The following is a 20,898-nucleotide window of genomic DNA, read 5'->3' on the forward strand; positions in this document are numbered from 1 at the left end:
ATTAGGAGTATAGCGGAGTTGATGAGCACTTTAGGTTTTGGGCTACAATTGTTTTCATTTTAAATTATTTCTAGTGTCTTCCAGTTTAGTAATTTAATAACATGTTTGTTTCTACCAAGCTATGAGTACTTTTCTCTCTCTAGTTTTGTTTTCTTCTTTCCCGAATGTCATGGTAACCTTCATTTGTACTGTCCCAACCAATTTCATATGCCTCTTCCAGGAACTGAACATAGTATTCCAGTGAGGCCTCACTATTACCATGCTGTGTAATAGGAATGTAACATCTACATCTCTGTAGACCCTGCTTCTGGCAGCAGCAGTCTGTTGGACTTTTGACAACTGGATTGTTTTCTTCTTGTGATCTGTCTACAGTAAGTAGTCCACCTAACACTTCAGCTGTTATTTCTGAGGCACAAAACATATGGGTGGAAACAGTTTACTGAAGTGAACGTATGATAAAACTTTGTCAATGAAAGTATACTGCTTAACATGATGGTGCAGCTGAGAAAGAAAACAAAGCATTGGAATGAGAGACAGCCAAACTGATTCAGAACAGTCATATAAAAATGGACAAGGTGGAATGAGATGTTTGCTTTCAAGATGATGAAATTGTTAGAAATTGAAGAAAATGGAATATGATGAGCAAATACCCAGGATGGAAAGAAATTATAACTAGCCTGGTGGACAGCCATAGATGTTTAATAAGTTAATCTTTTTCTCTGTTTACTGGTGGTAGAGTGTCTGTTTGACAGGGTATGTGGGTAAGAAATTGACTGATGAGATTACTAAAGTGGGAAAGATCATATGTGACTTAAAAAAAAACTAATGACGAGTTTGGGACCAGATATTTAGCCACATTGAGTATTTAGGTAGATTGGTTTAATAGAGTAGTTCATAGCAGAACTGTGCAGTACTTCTCTGAGATCTGGTACAAGTTCCCATGGGCTAGAGAACAGCAGTTTTGGAACTCCTGTAAAAAAAAAAAAGTGGTGGTCAGAAAGAAAGCAGATAATTACTAGCTAGTTTAGACTCTCATCCATGTTGGAAAAGTTATGGGGAACATAGTGATGGGGGTTCTTGATTTAAAAAAAGTAGGTTTCCTCAGTGTATACCATTATAGTTCACAAGAAGTGCACTGATCATATCTAGATGTTCTTCGTGTTTCACTGTTGCAGTCATCACACTTGGGTTAATCTGCCTGCAGGTGCCCTCAGTCGGCCCGAATACAAGAGTCTTGGGATTTCTGCGTCGGATGCTGTCGTCTCTTGCATGACGTCAGGGTTATAAAACATGCAGCCAACGCCATTACATCAGTCTTTCTTGCCGAGAAGGAGCCTGAAGCAGAAGCAGTTTGCGATTGCCGGTTGGCTGCTATCTGAAATTTTCCTTTTTTCGAGTTTCAGACCGGAAGTCTTCTAAAGCTTAAGTACCCTGTTGGGGATTCTTTTTTCTTGCTCTAACCGATGTCAGAAAAAATTAACAGTTGTCTTGGCTGTGGAAAGCAAATGCCTCCCAGAGATTTTCATTCTTACTGCGTCACCTCTTTAGGCCCAGACCACAACATCCCCCGCTGTCAGTTTTGTGCCTTGTAGCTAAATTCTTTTGCTCTCGTTCTCCGTATTGGCTTCTGTAAGCCATCAGACTGCTGATGTTCTGAAAAAGCACAAAGACAGACCGCATAGGTCAAAAATTGCCAACAACGCTTCTGCTAAGCTAGTCGCCAGTCTGCCGGTACTCAGTGAGGTGCCTTTGCAGCCCCTAATGCCCACTTCTACAGATTCGCAGGCCTCTGCTGAGACCCATTCGGAGTCCGGTATGCCTGCAAGATGCTTCTTCGACCATGGAACTTACGGATTTCTCTACCTTGGATAGGTCCGGAGCCGCTGTGTAGGCACCGGCTTCTGAATGTGTATTCCGACGTACTGATATTCATATTAAACCGACAACTTCATTTCCAACTAAAACTACCGAGTTTCTCAGGCCCAGAGTTCGCACTACAACTGGAAAACCGACGTCTAAAGTGTATGCTCAAGCTCCCATGCCACAAAAACAAATGTTTAGAATGGCTGAAGACCTTATTACTCTAATTAGGGGAAGCCAGCCTTCCCCTGCCAAAAGACAAAGAATTGAATTTCCTTCTGATTCTACAGACCAGGAGTCTGATGACTCTGACCCTTCTGATGACCAGGACATACCCTTATCTACCTATGAGGACTCGTATGCAGAGAAATCCATTCCCTCTACTTCCCCTCCAGAGGATTTTTCTTTTGGTGAAACCTTGCATACCTTGAGAGCATTTCCACTGGGAATGCCAGGACTGTCCTCACTCCAAAAAGAGACTCAGGGAATTTTTAGATTTGCCTCAGCACAGGCCTCTAGCTATACCCCCTGTCCTGGATATTGTGGATGATGTCTTCTTGGAGTCCAGTCTTACTCCTCACACCTTGCCACCAGCTCCTAGAAAACCTGACAGGTACTACAGAGTACCCGACTCTCACAAATTTATCTTTGAGAATCCTACTCCGGATCCAGAAACCATTTCCCAGGGACCCAAAGGCATTAATGCCACTACAGCCAAAAACCGTACCCCTTCAGACAGGGATTCTAGAGCTTTAGATAGATGGGGTAAGAAGGTATATACCTCTGCAACTCTTGCCGTCATTGCCTTGAATTGCCAGTTTCACATGTTGAAGTACCAGCAACATATTATGGAACTAATTAAAGAAAAAATGGTGTTATTTCCAGATTGTGCAGAAAATAAAGATTTACAAGAGTTAATGCATTCTGCAAACCAAGTTAGTAAACATACTTTCCAGTGTGAGTTTGATGCCTTAGAAGCATCTTGCAGGGCTGCTGTCACTGGGTCTGTACTGAGAAGGCATGCTTGGATAAAGGAACAAGTCTTGCCTGACCATGTTAAAGCAAAACTACTAGATGCTCCATTAAATCAGGAGCTGTTTGGCACAAAAGCAGAAGAAGTTCTAAAAAAGATGGAAGAAAAAGCTAAATCTATGCAAACCGTCAAAGGTTTCTTACAGGTGCAGCCACCTAGATTCAGTAGGCATTAGCCTTCAAAAAACTGATCCTTTCCAGTCCCTCTCAGGCCTTCTCAGTCCAAAGGGAGGGGAAACAGACCACCAAGACTACAGTCTCAGGGTATGCAGAGATCTAAACAATGGAGTGCTTCCACCTCAAAACCAGGGAGTGGAAAGCCACCCCCATATGGAAAAAGTTCATAATGACTTTCCAATTATCCTTCCCAGCCATGCCCAAGTATTTGCGCTCTTAGAAGGAAAACTTGCCCTTCATGCAAAAAGCTAGATGTCCATTACTCAGGACCGATGGGTTCTAAACATTGTATCCCAGGGATACAGATTCTACTTCCACTCACTGCCATCTCCAAGCGGGTTGCCAGACCTTCCTCCAAACCAGTGGGAAGAGGCTCAAAAGCAAGTACTTTCCCTTCTCCATATCAGGGCTATTCAACCTGTTCAGTAGAAGAAAGGGGACAGGGTTTCTACTCCAGACTGACCTTGCCGCCCAGAAAAGAGGGCTCTCTGCGCCCTATCCTGGATCTATCAATTCTCAACACCTTTCTTGTGGTCCCCAAATTCAAAATGTTTACACTTCAACAGCTTCTTCCTATGCTAGCCAAAGATGCCTGGTTTAGTCACCCTAGACTTAAAAGAAGCTTATCTGCACATCCCCATAAGGGAGTCTTGCAGGAAATATCTACATTTCAGGACAGGCTCTATGCACTATCAGTTCTCTGCACTTCGCTTTGGCTTAACTGCGCCCAGAGTATTCACAAAATGCCTGGCTCCAGCCATTGCATACTGTAGGCAGAGAAATATTCAAATCTACCCATACTTGGACGATTGCCTGATTCAGGCGGACAGTCAGGAATTGCTACTTCAGCACTTGGCATTTGTAAAAGGACTTCTAACTTCACTGGGCTATACCCATCAATGAAAAGAAATCACAGCTGGTGCCCAGCCAACAAATTGTGTTCCTGGGAGCAGACTTGAACGCAGCTTCCCAGATGGCATTCCTCACTCCAGAAAAGCAGGTCCATTTGACAAACTATTTCAAACTAATGGCTAGGAAAATACTGCAAGCCCTAGGGTTCATGGCCTCAGGCATTCTGATAATTCCATATGCAAGACTGCATATGGGGAACCTTCAGTGGTACTTAAAAAGTCTCTGGTGTCAACATTCTCAGGACCTGGAAACAGTGATTCCTATCATACCTTGTCTAAGGGCAGAGTTCCTTTTGTGGGCAGAGGCATGCAACCACAACAAGGGACTTCCTTTCACTCAATCCCTCGCCGCCCAAACCCTGACAACAGACGCATCAGACTATGCATGGGGGGCTCACATGGCAGGAAAATGCATTCAAGGTAAATGGAGCCCAGAACAAATTCCCCTGCATATCAGTCAAAAAGAGATGCTAGCTGTACAGAATGCTCTGACAGTCTTCAAATACCTTATCCTTCCAGGACAGCTCCTGATAAAGACAGACAACACCACAGTTATGCGGTACATAAACAAGCAGGCAACACTCATTCTTACCCACTGTGCAGGTTAGCCATGGCTCTGTGGAACTCAGCCTTGAGCATCCAAGTGCTCCTACAAGCTCAATTCCTGCCAGGCAAGCAAAATTCACTGGCAGGTGACTTAAGCAGAAATCTACCGGGCCCTCACGAGTGGAAACTGGACCCCAACTCATTCAAACTTCTAACCCAGAGGTGGGGAACCCCCGGAGGTGGACCTTTTTGCTTCCCCCCAAAGCCACCTATTGAGCAAATTTTGCACCAAGAGCCCTCACAGCAGAGCCTGGAAGGTGGACGCCCTATCCTTTACATGGGAAAACCTCTCAATTTATGCCTTTCCTCCTCTGCCCCTCCTCTCAAATGTACTACTCAAGATCAAACCGGACAGGCCAAGGGCAGTCCTTATTGCACCAGACTGGCCACACCAGCACTGGTACCTACTGCTACGCAGACTGACAGCAGTGCTATCCTGGCACCTACATCACACACCTTCCCTGCTCTCTTAGCAGGAGGGACAGATTTTGTATCCACAGCTGCAAACCCTAAACTTTGCAGCCTGGCTTATTCCCTAAATGCACCACCAGCATCCCTCAGCAAACAGGTGCTGGATGTCATCCTTGAGGTCAGAAGGCCTAGTACTAGGAAATCCTATGCTGAAAAGTGGAAAAGATATTGTTCTTGGAGTAAGTCTCAAGGAAAGGACATATCTGTGCCCAACTTATATCAAATCCTTGATTACCTAGCAGAGCTGCTCCACAGAGGCCTATCCTTCTCATCCATTAAGATTCATGCCTCTGCCATCTCAGCTCATTATAATACTGAGCCTCCTCTCTTTTCTCACCATCTCATCAAACCGTTCCTGAGAGGAGCTAACAATTTACAGCCCCCTAGGAGAGCTCCCATCCCGACCTGGGACCTTAACTTTGTACTGGAGAAGCTCACACCCCCCCCCCCTTTGAACTTGTGCTTCAGCAAAGTTAGAATTCCTCTCTTGGAAAACAGCCTTAGTTCTAGGTATTACTCAGCAAGATGAGTGTCTGAGTTACAGGCCCTTATGGCTGTTGAACTCTTCATTATTTTCCATGCTGACCGGGTTTCCCTCAGGACTACCCATCATTTATGCCCAAGGTGGTATCCAGTGTGGTTTTAAACCAATCCATCCATTTACCAACCTTTTTCCCTAATCCTCAGAATAATGGGGAAAGGATCCTGCACTCCTTGGATGTGCACAGACAGCTCAAGTTCTACTTTGACAGGACTAAACCTTTCGGAAAATCTGACCAGCTGCTAGTCAGCTTTGCTACAGGGGCAGAGGGCAATGCCATTTCAAAGCAAACCATTTCCAAATGGATAGCACATTGCATCCATTTCTGCTACAAACACCATGGAAAATCTCCCCCACATGGGATCAGAACTCATCCCACTAGGGCTACCTCAACCTCTACAGCATTTCTCAGGGGAGTTCCCTACCAGGGACATCCTGGCAGCTGCAACCTGGAGTTCTGTACACACCTTCACCAAGCATTACCACTTACCTATCTTTTCTAAATCCAGAACTGGATTTGCCACAGCAGTCTTACAAGACCTGCTAGCCAGCCCTAATACTTCTTGACTGCCTTCACCCTTCCTCAGCTTTGGGAATCCACCCAAGTGTGATGACTGTAACTGTGAAACATGAAGAACATAGTACAGTTGTGTACACTTACCATAGATGTAGATGTTCAAGTGTATTCACTGTTGCAGTCCTGGTTACCCTCCCTCCAGCCCCCTGACTTTTCTATACTCTCTACTTATCCTGTTTTTGGCCATATCGTATGGCAATGATATTTACTTTTTACTGGAGGTGTTCCACACCATGTAATTGCTTCCTGTTTTGGGGGCTCCTGACATCTGGGGCAAGAAAAACTGATGTAATGGCGTCAGCTGCATGTTTTATACCCCTGACGACGACCTGACGTCATGGAAGAGGAGACAACATCCGACGCAGAAATCCCAAGACTCTGGTATTCGGGCCGACTGAGGGCTACCTGCAGGCAGATAACCCGTGTGTGATGACTGCAGCAGTGAATACACTCGAACATCTACATTTATGGTAAGTGTATACAACTACTTTCTTTGAGATCTTCTTAAGTGGATAGAGCTTTGTTCAGTAGGTGTGATGTGTCTGAGCTTTAATATCTTCACACAAAATATATTTTGGGGCTGTTGGAGTGAGTCTTTTTTTTTTTGAGTTGGTAACAGGCAGAGTAGAAAGACCTAAGTAGTTGCAGCTACATCTGCAGCTGGAGGAATGATGCACAGTGAGAGGATTAATAGGGTTCCCCAGGTAATTTCTAGTCATACTTAAACTTAATAAGGTGAGTAGAGATTTTGCAGTAATTATTTAATGTTAAGAAGTGCAGAATGATGCCCCCTTTGGTATAATAAAGGTGCATGAAACCTACAGGTTGTGGAAAATTGAGTTCTGATGAATACTACAGTGGAAAGGTCAGATAACAGACATTACTTCAAAATATGAACAAGCAGTTAGGAATGTTAGACTGCATGTCAAGTATGAGAGGGCTAAATGTAGAGAGCTACATGTTTTCTTACAAAGTATTCCTGCAGTAATATTTAGAGTGTTGTCTGTAGTTTGGGTAGACTGCTGTACCTCTCAAGTGTTTAGGTAGCAGTTATTTATGTTCTTTGATCTCTTACTCTGCAATTATCTGAAAAATGCATATCTTTTCCTGGCTTATAGCTTACATGGGTCATTCTTGTGTATCGTAATAACATTCTCAGTTATCTTGGAAGTGTTTTGGGTGAAGACTTAATCATAGCTTAATAGAAGGCAACTGGGCCACGTGGCTGTTTATACCTTGCCAGTGAAGATCTTACTTCTTTTTTCAGTGAGCGATAGGCCAGTCGTACTGGGGTGAATTTATGAATGAATTACCACTCCAATTGTGTAATTCCTTCCTAAAGGATGACAGTATGTCACATTATTTGATCTGGAGAAGAAGTTTGTCCCAGAGAAGGGGAACTATTACTTAAACTGGGCAGACTGTACAGTAGTTTATTTCCTTTATATATATATATATATATATATATATATATATATATATATATATATATATATATATATGGGTCTACTTCTTTTGACCTTTGACTGACAGGTATTATTAGCAAGAAAATGGAATATGCCCCCTTCCCCACTGTAGTGCGACCCTGGAGTTAGAATATATAGTTGGGGGGGGGGGGCGAAGCCCCCCCCACTTACTTTTCTTGTACTAAGCAATATTACATCAAAAGTTAACAATATCACCCCCCCCCCCATCTATATATTCTAACTCCAGGATCGCACTCCAGTGGGGAAGGGGGCATATTCCATTTTCTTGCTAATAATACCTGTCAGACAAATGAAGTGTCGGGCAAATGAAGTGTCAGGCAAATGAAATTTCAGTCAAATGGGGTCAGGCAAATGAGTGTCAGGCAAATTAAAGTTAGGTCAAAAGAAGTAGACCCATATATATATATATATATGTATGTATTCAAATTTGTTTTGATTACAATATGCATCTGTCTATTCATCCATCCATCCTCATCCCTTTTTTTCCATTTTGCATATGGGGTCAGGGTGTCACTTCAACAGTGGCAGTCATCTTGAGCCAAGGTTTACACCACTAGGTGGCTAGCCCTGCCATGGTAGTTCATCCATGTCACTTACACACACACACAGTCGCACCTCTGGCCAATTTAGTGTGTCCAGTCCACCTACTGCATGTCTTTGCACTGTGGGAGGAAACCGAGCACCCGGAGGAAATCCATGTGACCACAGGGAGGACATGCAGACTCCACACACAAGGCACCCCAGATGACAATCGAACCGGAGAACCTCTTGCTGTAAGGCAACAACACTAACTGCTGCACCACCATGTCAGAATATAATTTGTATCACTACATCTGGCTGCCTATGCACTTCTCCACTTACTTCTTACTATATTGTTACTGTTAAGAGTTTGATATTGATAGCAAAAGGTGTACAATATAATGTGCTTCATTGTAGAGGCAACATTTTTATTTGAAATGTAAAGGTTTTGTTGTGATTTTAACATACTGACTTTTTGATGCTTTAACTCTGTGAATTGTTCTTTTGTTTCACTGTTACATTATTTTTGTATTTAAATTAGTATATTTTTATCTACATATTGAAACATGGTTTTGTCCACATAGCTGTTTTTCCTGATGTTTATGAAATATTTACTTGTTTGACTTGATCCGTTTTGTAATGTTCTTTGTGATGAAAGCAGAGTAGTAAAAGTGGCTTGGCTTGCTTCAACCACTGAGCAAACCTAGCCAAAACATGTTTCATGAAAGATCATACCCCTTCTGGATACTGATAAATCTGAATCAGAGCAGATAGTTTTTGGATGAAAAAGCAAACACAGATACTGAAACTGGATTTTATGTAGCAGCCCCTGTCCAACAGATAGTCTTTGCTTAATGATTTCAGGTCCACCTCTTCTACTTGACACAGGTTTTGTGTATGGAGATATCTCTCTCTCTCATTTATTTTTTGTGGGAGGTCTCTTTTACTGCATCACCCCAGCCTGGTGCACAGCTGTCGACTTCTTTTCAATCACCTAAAGTTAGAATAGCAAACATTCTTTCCAGGGAGGAAAAGAGCAGTACAGTGTAGTAGTGTGACATAAAGCAGCAAACTGTATAGTTTAGAACTGGGTTTTATGCATCTCCATGCATCCTGAACAAGTCAATTAACGAGGCTAACCCATTGAAAAAAGGCAGGTGGATTTATTGGGTCCCAGCTTGCTAAAACAAAGATTAAGTCAATATATGTCCCCTCACTACTTTGTGACAGGTCATGTGCTGTTAAACCTTTGCATTTAACATGGTAGAAAGCATATTCTTTGCAATGGAAGGACTTGCTGTCCAACATGGTTTGTCAGCTCTTCAGTGTTGTCATGTGCGACAAGTAGTTGATAGTCAATTTTCTGACATTAATGCAGAGTGATGTGGAGATCTCAGAGTTTGTTACAGACATGTTGTTTACATCAACTTTTCATGGGGAACTGATTTGTTAAAGTTTATTCTGTAGGTTTTGAGACTTACCTGATTCTTGGTATTGCTATCCTAATTCAGCTTTGCACTTCATTCCTTTGTGGTATGAGGTTAACTCATTTATGAATGTTTTCATTCATTCCTCCCCTCAAGAAATGCAACTCTGCAGTTTGACTTGCAGAATTGGAACATTTTAAGAAAAAAATATATATGGATGGAAGTGTCATAAAATTTTTATTTCATTTTACTTCAGTATTTGAACTTACAGTTCTCTATCTTAGGTTTTCTGTTTTTTCAGTATCACTGCTGTAAATATAGTTGAACTTTGGATTTAATAAATTAAATGGATGATAAAATTCATGATATGCAACCACAACGCAGAGTTTTAGTAGGTGATCTAGCATGTATACTGTATCATTTTCTTTATTGTTTTTCTGCTATCAGGTGGCTTGAGCAGTTGGTTGTTTATCCTAAAACCAACAAACAGAACCAGAAGAAGAAACGAAAAGTGGAGGCTACAACATCACAGGTATTGTGTAGTACTACAATTATGGAAATTTCAGAGAGAAGTTATGTAGGGTGTAAATTGATTACTTGTTTAGGACTTGTCCTCATTGTAAGCCGCACAGCTGTAGTGTTTCTTAGAAACTGTTGTGCTTTGTTAGTTTATTATGCTCACACTTAAAAGCTGTGAGTAAAGATTAGGCAGAGGTCACATCCAGATAACCAGAAAGGTCTAACTTAAGGAATCCATGGGGTTTGATGCTGCTAAGCATGTTTCTTCTTCTAGGTCGACTACTTCTGCAGTGGCCTCCTCCTCTTTCCCTGGACCTTCTTCTACGAGTGAGGGATTGTCATCCAGATTTTAGCCTTTGAACCTAAGGGAAAAGAGGGCAAGGAGACACCTACTTCGGAAAGAAATCTTGGGTGCCCATTGAAGTTAGCTCTACTGCCCCAACCCCATTTACAGCTGTCTTCTGGTGCTGTTTATTGGGTGGATAGATCCATCCTGCCACCAGTGACAGGTGGACTGCTTGCTGTTGCATTCCAGCAATGTCCCTATAGGTCTTCACATGCCCAGTTTCAGACTATTGACTTTTTTCAGTGTTGCTGTTGGACTTCAGAAGTCTGTTGACAGCAAATAGTGGTAGCTGAAATGGTGCAAATAGCAGTGCTGTTGAGAAGGTGTTTCAGTTTTCAAGATAAGGTCAGTGTGCAGTGTTGGCTCCTTCCAACAACATGCTAGTTTTAGTGTTCATTACTTTTATTACCATACACAGAGCGTTTTCCAACTTCAACCAAGCATACAGCTTCATGTTCATTCCCTGCTTTTGTCTCTTTTGAAAAATACAGGAGTTTGAGAAGCATGACTGAAAAGAAGAGTTAATCTTGCATCTTGTTTGTTACAAGGTCAGAGTTTGAGGCTTCCTTGCCTTGAGACAAGAATAATCTAGCCTTCCTTTCATGTCAATCTGTTTTATCCCTCCTTGAGTACCCTTTGGTAGTGGAGGCATTGACTGGGCTGAATTTCACCTCGGAATGGTCTTCATTTCCTTTTCTTTTTCCAAGTAATCCTATCATGGTTACCTCGGGCATGCACTTTACTGAATCATGGTTTAACTCTCTCATGAAGTCTTCCATTAGAGATCTTTAATTCCAAGTCAAGGGAATCCTGACTCAGGGCCTTCAGTTCCCAGGAAGATAGACCACCTTTATCAGCCTGCAAAATAAGTTTGCTTACAATCTGGACTTGCACCCTGAGTGGAGTCCTTTCTCATATCTTTCTCATTACCTTTGTATTATTTAGGTCACAAAGGTTGCAGCATCTGGTTGCCCACACCTGGACAGGTAATTTAAAGCCTTAATTTTTTGTTTTTTTGAAAATCATGCCAAACGGAAGTGAGGAGAAGGGGAGATTTCTCAGTGATACTGTTCATTTTATCAGTATTACTTCTTTAATGAGGCTTCTGCTAGTGACCAGAGAGAAGAGTGGAATAGAAATGGCAGTCAGTATTATTATATATACTGATAACAAGGCTTTTATGTATTTATTTGGTTATCCTCTGCCCCTTTCCCCCACAAACTGACATTAATTTTGTAGGCAGACTGAGTCATGAATTGCAGCCTATGAGGAATGCGCTTTCCCAGGGCCCGAGGGTGGCCATGCCTCCTCACCATCCCCCCTGAAAAAAAAACTTAATTTAAACTGTAAGAAGCTGATATCGGCTTGCTGCACAAAGTGCATTTCTGTACTGGCATTTCAGTACGCAAAAAACTCAGGAACTCTGAATCGCGCCCTTCTAACATTTTGTGTGTGGGTCAGCTACCCCTTTTACAGCATCCTTGCTATGCTACTGCAAGCTTCCACAAGGGCTAGATGGATCTTCCCAGCCTGCACCATCTAGGATGGATGCACCTATCTTCTCTGCCAGTCCTTCAAGTTCCTGAGCTGCTAATTGAACTTGAATCACTTAGCCCATAGTTGGGGCTTTATCCCTGTATGTAGTGGGCCTCTACCTTAATTTATGACTAAGTTTAAACTCTTGGCAGCTTTTTTCTTAGTACTGTCAAAGGACCAGATGTGAAGAAGTTTGATCTGCAAGTCTGAAGATGCACACCCTTCTAAAGCTCTATATTTTCCAGTCCAGAGGTTTTATGTTATAAGCAGGTAGGGAGGTGAACTGCTGTCACCTCATATGTGATAGATAGAAGCTGCAGTCTCATGATTCTCACTGCTGCCACCAGTTGTGTGTTGGTACAGTCCTTAAAATCTGTACAGCTGGAACCAAATAATACTCAAGGGACGATTTGGTCTTAAGAGCATAAGGTAAATGTACATTACTGTCTCAAGTAATAGCCAGCACCTGCACACAGCCAGATAAACTTCACACTGTGCATCTGCAGATCAGAAGTGTAATCACTGGATCCCCAGGATTTCATCAACCTCAGATTGATGCTAGTGCTTTTCAAAGCAGTCTTACCAACTGTGGTCTAAACTTGACAGGGAGTAACTTGCAAACCAATTTTCTAGGAGGGGCTCCCGATACATCTCCAGTGCCAGTGTTCATTTCCTTGTCTTTATAATGTTGCCACTAGCTACATACCATAATTTATCAAAAACACAGTTACTGTTTACCCTTAAAATAAGCCAAATGTTAAATATTTGTAAGACGTCAACAGCTACTTGAGCAAGCAGCGAACCTTTGAAAGGCAAATGCCAGCACTTAACACACGCACCTTTCTTTAACATCTTTTTCAAAGTTATCCCATTTTAAACAATAGCTTAGGTGTACATACATTAATAGAAATGCAAACAGGCCATAGTGACAGTTTTCATTGTTTTCATTTTGTGTGTATGTAGTCTTTTTAACAATTGGCACTCACTCCAGTGTTACACAAGTTGCTTGTTTACTGCACTCCCTTAAAACTTACTCCTTCTGGGCATTATTCTGCATGTGTTGCTCTCACAAATTTCATTTCTTTCTGTGCAGTTTACTCTTTCCCTTAAAGATGCCATCTCCAGTTCATTGGTTTCCTTTACAGTATTCAGTACTTCAGTTGCAGTTGGTATAGATTTCGATTTTCTAATACCATTTTCTAATTGTTTTTTTGTTTTTTTTCTGGCAGCCAGTAGCATTAAACTTAGTAAGATATTTCTGTGTCTAGGCAGTTCAGATCCTACATCATAGGTGAAAAAGAAAAATTTCCTTATTTACAACCATTTACTCCCACAACATCTCTGATGAAGCACGCTGTAGGAGGGAGTTTAAAATTTGCCCACTCACCCCCCTTGCAAAAAAAGTGAGTTTTCCCATCACACCTCCAGGATTTGCTATTTACCCGAGTAATAATTCTCTGAAATTTGCTTGAGGTGTAAAATACATATGCAAACACTTGCAAGCAGGAATTCTAAGCCTCCCTACTTTGTTTGCATGCTTGGGAGCCGTACAAGTGTACTCACATTGCTCCTTTGTGAATTGCCCTTCCATTCTCTCTTTCTAGGCTTTTCTAGCTTCTGATTGATTATTATAGTTGTCATGCATTGTTGTGTATGCCCCACTAATTGTCTGTTTTTAACAGCAGCTTCTGTTCTAGACTCGACTTAAAACTTTGCCAAAGTTGGTCTTTCACTTTACACTTCCCTATCCTTTTCTATTTGCTTGTACTTTATCAGTCGTTGTTAAGGAAGGCAATCCGGGCTTCTTTTTGGCTTCTTCCCACTCTATTACCATCCCCTGTAGTTATTTGCTGCAGTTATTTTGGTTCTTTTGCTAGTTTTCTCCATTGAAGTTCAGCCTCCTCCTGTCAGTTTTCTGTACCCCTGTTTGCCTTCATCCCTACTGGTAAAATCTCTTCTCTACATTTCCATGTTTCCTTATTTCTTAGAATGCTTTCGGATACTTTATGAATATAATATTTTCTCTTTTAATTTCGCCAGATCTTTTGGGTTTCTAATAGCATTACAGAAATGGACCCCATTCCTATGTCAAAGTATGATTTAAGTTCATGAAATTAGTATTGTTTCAATCTTTGCCAGAAGTGCTCTTCGCAGCACCCGCAATATGCCCCTAATGACTCCTCCTGCAATCTGTACAGAGTTGTATGCATTGGTAACATATCTAAATACGATTGTAGATTCTTTTTTATAAGATCTATTTCTCCTGCTACTATTGGAAAACTGTCTGGGTATCTTTCTTTCACATTGTTTTCATTTCTGCCTGCAAATCCTGATATTTTATGACTTTGTCTCTGTATGCAAGACACCGTAGTCACTGGATGTAACGATTTCAGTGATCAGTGCTACTTTTGTCTTTTTTTCATGGATCACTATATCAGGTTGTCTCGCACCTGTCTTTTGAGCTGTTGGTAATAGATGATCCCATGTGATTTAGACTTCATCATTTTCTATGATGCTTTGTGGCTTGTCTTTCCAGTATTTTCCAACTACTTCAGTATTATATTGTTTGCACACTCCCCAGTGCAACAATCTTGCCAAATTATTATGCCTTTCCGTATACAGTCCTCCTGCCATTAGTATTTCACACCCAGCAATGAGTTGTGCGACTGTTTCCAGTTCTGTTTTACAAAACTTACATTTGTCTTTTTGTTCCACATGTTCATTAGACTTTGTAAACCAACTTGTACGCAAGCCACTATGTTGGGCCCGCCAATATTAACCTTTCGTCTTTTGGTTTGAATTCGCCTCTCCTTAACCATTCTTACATTCGATCCTGATCAACATGAGGTTGTTTCAAGAGTTTTCTATACTTGCAGCTGTATTTATGCATCTTCCACATTTCTTGCCATCTCCTCTGATCCTTCACATTATACTTTTTCTTTTGTTTTTTGACACATTCAGTTTCTCTGTGATTTTTATGTACTTCTGTTTTGATTTCCATTCCCCACTTGGCAATATACTTCTGCTAGACTTAGAAGGGAAGTCATCTTAGATTTATTCTCCTCCATGTTTCAAAACTTTCATTATGTTTGGGTCTTGTGAGGTCAGCAGATATGTATGCAGTCCCACAACTGCAGATCTCTACGTATAATCAGTTTCTAGAAGGCCTATACTTCCTTCAGAACGGGGAATATATAATCTTAGTATGCACTGATTTTTATAAATCATTTGAGCATGAAGCATCCTTCTTGTTTTCCTGTCTAATCTATCCAAACACCTTTTGGGGCCAGTTAGTCACTCCAAAACTGTAAGTTAGGACAGGAAGAGCAAATTGGTTTATAACTTGAATTTTGTTCCTAGATGTCAGTGCTGTTTTCAGGATTAATTCAAGTCTTCTAAAATATTCCTTACTAAGTGTTATTTGCATTTGTTCATGTTTTGTTGATCCTTCATCAATTCCCAAATATTCATGCACTCCCTCTCACTCAAGTCTTTTATATCACATTCTTCCAAATGACATTCTTAGATCATCTGAAAAAGTTTTGACTGCTTGCAGTTGTGTTTTCAGTTCCTCATCTGATGATCTATACAGTTTTAAATCATCAACAAAGAGAAGATGAGAAGTCTTTACACTGTTACTTTCTGGGAGCCAAATTATAGCCATGACCTAATCTGTTAAGCAGACAGCTTAATGGGTTAAGGGCAAGGCAGAAGAACAATGGTGACAGAGAGTCACCCCGGAGTATCCCCCTTTGTTTTTTTATCCCTGGAATAATAATTTGTCCTTTTATCATTTTTTATGATATTCTGCATGGTTGTTTTTATTTTCCTGAAGGATCTGCATCCGAAGTCCTACTTTATCCTTATTTATCATCCCCCTCTGTTTCATCACCTACCCTTTCCACCATGATATATAACCTTCTGTTTGTGTTACATATACCAGTCTTAACTCCGTAGCTGTAAAGTATCCCTTCAGATCAGATAATTCTAAACTGCTTTGTTCTGTGGGGAGAATCAACTTATCTCACTTAACTCTTGACCTGTTCCTCTCCCAAATAAATTCCATTAAATCTCTTTTGATTATCTCCACAACATTTCCTCTGGTTGATAAAGTATGTCTGATCTATATATAAAACTAAATAGACTAGAATATTTTCATTATTTGTATTTTACTGTCCATAATACAGAGCTTCCAGCTTCTCAATTTTTGTATTATCTTTTATTTAGTCTTGTCCTGCATATCTTTAGCTGCCAGAATAGAATCTTTTTTTAATCCATGTATCCAAGCACTTCATTTTTGCAATATCCACATAAATATAGGTATTGCTGAACCAATTCATATGTGGGTGGCTAATTTACTGCTGTAGCCTTGGGATATGTATTTTATATCCCAAAAGACTTGAAACTGTCTCAAAATGTTCCACACCACCAAATTGTCCTTTTCTGCATTTATCAAGTACAAAAGAATATCTGCAAGTAAATCTAACTTTTTTTGATTGGCATGCATTTGAATAATCAAATTTGTGAGTCTCTAATTTACTTTTTTCAGTGGCTCTAAATATAAAGCAAATAAGAAAGGAGGAAGAGGGCACCCTGCTTGATTCCTCTGTTAAACACAGCTTATTGGAAAGGAACCATCTCACATTGTCTCTGACCCTTCATATATCCTCCTAATTAACCATATTAATCTGTCAGGGAATGCAAATTCTGTCACTGCCCTACTCATAAAGTACCATCTGACTCAATTGACTACTTTGTCTGAATCAAGACCCACCAAGAATAATGGCTTTTCCTTGCACTCTGTTTCCCTCTGAATTATCAGACGTATGCCTTCCCTTCACAAAACCACATTTTGGCAATATGTTTGTCATTCTCTTAGCTACTATTGAGAGATGCTTTATAATCATGTTTTAAAATTGAAGTGGATCATTACTAAGCTGGGTCTTGATGGTCTTTACCCTCTTCAGGTAATACAGCCACCACAGCTTTCTTTCTGAAGATGCATGTACTCCCCCCTCCCCAACACCGTTTAAAATGTTAAACCAAACCTTTCACATCTTTATCACTTTCTTTCTTACCAACTTCCAGACTTCCACAGGACTATCATCTGTTCCTGTAGACTTTTCTGTTGTATATCATTGTGTTCTCATCTTTTCCTATCTTCGCTATTAATTGTTGAACCTCATCTTCCTCTAACCTTGGCATAATCAAGTTTTCCATAAATATTTCCATTTGTCTTTCCTTAGTTTTCACGTTCTTCTGCTTTATACAGATTTTCATAAAATGTGTAAAATATCCCTAATACCTTTATAGGATCTCTGGTTATTTTTCTCTTCTCAAGCTCCTTAAGTTTGCCAGCATCCATTTCTAATTTCCATTGTCGAAGTCATTGTGCTATAAGTTTATGTGCTCTGGAGTTATCAAAACATAGTTGCTTAACAGCAGTTTTTCTCAGCTCTTTCTCTCTCCTACTACTTTTTAGACTAAATTTTAATTTTATTCCTCTCACCAGCTACCCCCTCTTAAGTATTTTCTGTCTTGCCTAATAAATCTGAAGTAATTTCCACTAGCTGTTCCTTAAATTTCTGGCTTTTTAACTGATAAGCAGGAAAGCACCAGTGTCTTGTTTTTACTTCACTGCCTTGCATCTTTATCGTGGTCTTTATTGGTGCTTGATCTGAAGTGGCTATTTGAACGTGTGTCAGAGCTTTCAATTAAGTACACATGCTCCTGTGATATATAATTTCTATGCAGTCTACAACAGTTTATTGTACCTTGTGTCATAATATATGAATTCTTTGAGCGTGTACTACTGAATTCACGTCTACCACACCAAATATTGTTATGTATTACTTCAGTAAGCCGTCCTATTTTGTTATAATTTGCCTTTTAGGTCCCCCTAGTACATCCTTATTATTCTGCTCCCCACCCATAAATAATAATCCCTGGTGAGAGCTTAATATGGTGTGCAAATTCTCTTAAGTCAATAACAGCAGATCTGAAGTAGTTTACTTCATTTGACTTTCAACCTGTGGGTTTCCATTCCACACCGGCTCTGATACGGCCTCATTTTCTAGCTATGGATCCAAACTCCAGACTCCTCCCTTTACCAATAATGCCCCCCCTGTCTCCCTTCTCCCTTCAGATCTCGTTTGCCGCCATAGAGGTTACAAGCATGGTTTCTGAGCTCCAGTTATTGGGTCACATAAGTGAACTTTTCTCTGGGTTCTTTCTCTCTGACTGTGTCTGTTTTCTTTCTGACATCCTTTTACTCATTCGGATATCAAAAAAAAAAAAAAACTTTTCTCTCTCCTTTTTATCAGAGAGCAAGCACGTGTATGTGCGTGTGCGCCTTTGGGCCTGTGTGGGTATGGTTGAAGCCCCTAAGGCAGGATTTAGAAAATGCACAGTGTGTGGCAATAAGTTGTCCCCAGCAGATGGCCACACTCTGTGTGTGGTTTGCCTTTGTGCACATCACCTCAAGTCCCCCGTCATATTTGTGCTGGTTTCAACCCCAGAGCACTTAAGGACAGGCGAGACAAACTAATTTTGAAGGGATTACTCCCCTCTTCAGGGACTACCATCCCTTCCTCCCCAGCAGGGATAGCAGCGGCTGCTGCTTCTACTTCCTCTTCCCCAGCCTCTGGGTCTCAAACTCTCACCAAGAGGACCAGGGAAGGGAACAAGGCCAAGAAGGACCGTTCCCGCAAGTGGTCCTTCGACAGCTTGTCAGAGGCGGCTCCGCCACCGAAAATCAGGCCAGCAACTAGGCCTGGGTCTCCTCGCATTTGCTCCCCCAGGTTCTTCCCCGAGCCTGAGGAGACTTTAGTAGGTCCCCAGTCAGAACTTCTCTCCACCGGCTGTCCTGTCCAGTTTTGGTGGTGTACTCCTGCTCTCGCCAAAGTTATGGACAAGACGATGGAAATTCATCTGCATTCAGATCCAGATGGGGGTCTTGCCGGCGCCCTCTCCCTCCGGAGGGGGCTCCTTACAACCTTTGTTCCAACCAATAACTTCTCTAAGCTGACCGGTGGTTTCGGAGTTCTTGGATCCAAGGACTCTTGGGATTGAGGGATTGGCGCCGATGATACCATGTACCTCGACGCCGGTCATTGCCTTGAGCTTGTCGGATCCAACAAGATCGGATCCGGGCTCTCGGAGCTGTAGCCTCGGGGGTCAGATCCGAGGGGGTTCTGTCTGCTCTGAGTGCTTTGGAGTGGAGCATCCCTCTCGGCATCTCGGCTCCTGGAGGTTTGGCTCAGACTCCCCTATCGGGTCAGAGGGGTCGGGCCCCGCCAGTACGTCCCAAGAAATTTGCCTCCTCTACATTCGATGTGGTGGAGAGGGTTCTCTCTGTGTTGAGGCCTCTGACCATTTCGTCCTCGGACTCCGCCCAGACCCCCCCCCCCCAGTCCTGAGTGCAGTTCTGACCATCTTGCTGTCTCAGGGACAGCCCATGACTGTGATGCCCCAGGAAGTTCGGGTGGAACATCAAAAGGTTTGTGAGTCCTCCTTGGAGAATCCCCCTGAGGAGGTACCCCACAAACGCAAGTGTAAGTGGAGGCACTTGGACTGTCCACCGGAGCCCCTCACAGAAGACACAGACTTGGATGAAGGGGAAGGTTCCCCAAGGTCACCCCCCCCGAGGACGTCTCCTTTGGAGACCTCATGAAGCTTCTTCGTCGGTGGGGTGGTCAACCCCCAAACTGACCTTGGACGAGTCTGTATTCCTGGAGGCGTTCGGCTTGGGGCCATCTACCTCTTGGGTGTCCCTTCCTGCTGATCCACTTGTGGATTTAATAACATCTAGGGCATGGAAGGAGCCAGACACCGTAGAGCCCATCCCTAAGCACCCCGACAAAGTGCTGAGTCCCCCGTCTGACAGGACGCGTTGGAGCAAGGGATCCCCAGTAGATGTGATGATGGTGGTGACTGCCACCAAGAAGGAGCTCGCTCAGGAGAGCTCCACATTCTACCCCCCTGATCGAGAATCAACAGCGATGGACCATTTTGGGAACCAAGTATATGCTTCAGCGACCTTCTCGGTGAGGGCGCTGAACTATATGGCACATGTCATTAGACTCCAGAGAGACCTAGTGAAAGAGATCACAGAATCTAACCCAGAGTCCATGTCAACGGACAAGAAGACCTTCTCCGCTCGAATGGCCACTCTAAAAGCGGTTGCCAACACATCCATGTGACTGCTCTCTCATGCTATGGAGGGAGCCGCGAGGGCAGCTGGGACAGGTGTTGCTATCAAGCATCACACCTGGCTTCGGTTGTGTCAATTTTTGGAGGACTTCAAGGCATCTTTCACCAACACCCCTTATGATGGTTCTTCCCTCTTTGGGAAGTCGGTGAAAAAGACTTTGGTCCAGAGCGAGAAGGATGGAAAGACACTGTCTGCCGTCGGGATCTGCTTCTACTCTCCTCAAAGATCCTTTTCTAGGAATCAGCGAGGAACAAAAAAGATGTGGTTCCAGAAGTCACAGGCGTTTTCCCAGGATGCTCAGGAATCTCCATCCCCCAGAGTCAGAGGGGGTCAGAACAAACGCCGCCCAAGAGGCAGAGGGGGTCCTAGGAATTTCGGGTCCTGAGAACCCTTTTTGAGGGAACCGGGCAGCAGCCCTGAGGGGGTTGCCCAACTGCTCATCTCTGGAGGCAGTCAGGGGTCGCCTGTCACTACACCCGAAGGCTTGGGAGTCCATTATAAAAGATCACTGGGTGTTGCGAATCATATCCAGAGGATATTTCGTTCCATTCAGGGAACATCCCTGTCCAAACAAACTCTTCCCAGACGTTCCAACCACGCAACCGGAGGAGGCATCACTAGAAATAGGAAAGCTGCTGAACAAATGAGTCATCCAGCTGGTCCCCACAGGCCAGTCC

The 20,898-nt window shown here is 42.4% G+C and overlaps 1 protein-coding gene across 1 annotated transcript in view; it reads left to right on the forward strand.

Moving 5' to 3' along the window:
• LOC122799215 (myosin phosphatase Rho-interacting protein-like) overlaps positions 1-20,898 on the forward strand; it is a 2,938,789-nt gene that overhangs the window by 823,272 nt on the left and 2,094,619 nt on the right. Inside the window, exon 5 of the mRNA XM_044068133.1 lies at positions 10,056-10,140. Within this exon, the coding sequence (XP_043924068.1) occupies positions 10,056-10,140 (85 nt within the window). The remainder of the gene's footprint in view (positions 1-10,055; positions 10,141-20,898) is intronic.

The sequence above is a fragment of the Protopterus annectens genome, chromosome 4.part0 (assembly GCF_019279795.1).
Source record: "Protopterus annectens isolate FY-2018-M chromosome 4.part0, PAN1.0, whole genome shotgun sequence".
Classification (NCBI taxonomy): domain Eukaryota; kingdom Metazoa; phylum Chordata; order Ceratodontiformes; family Protopteridae; genus Protopterus; species Protopterus annectens.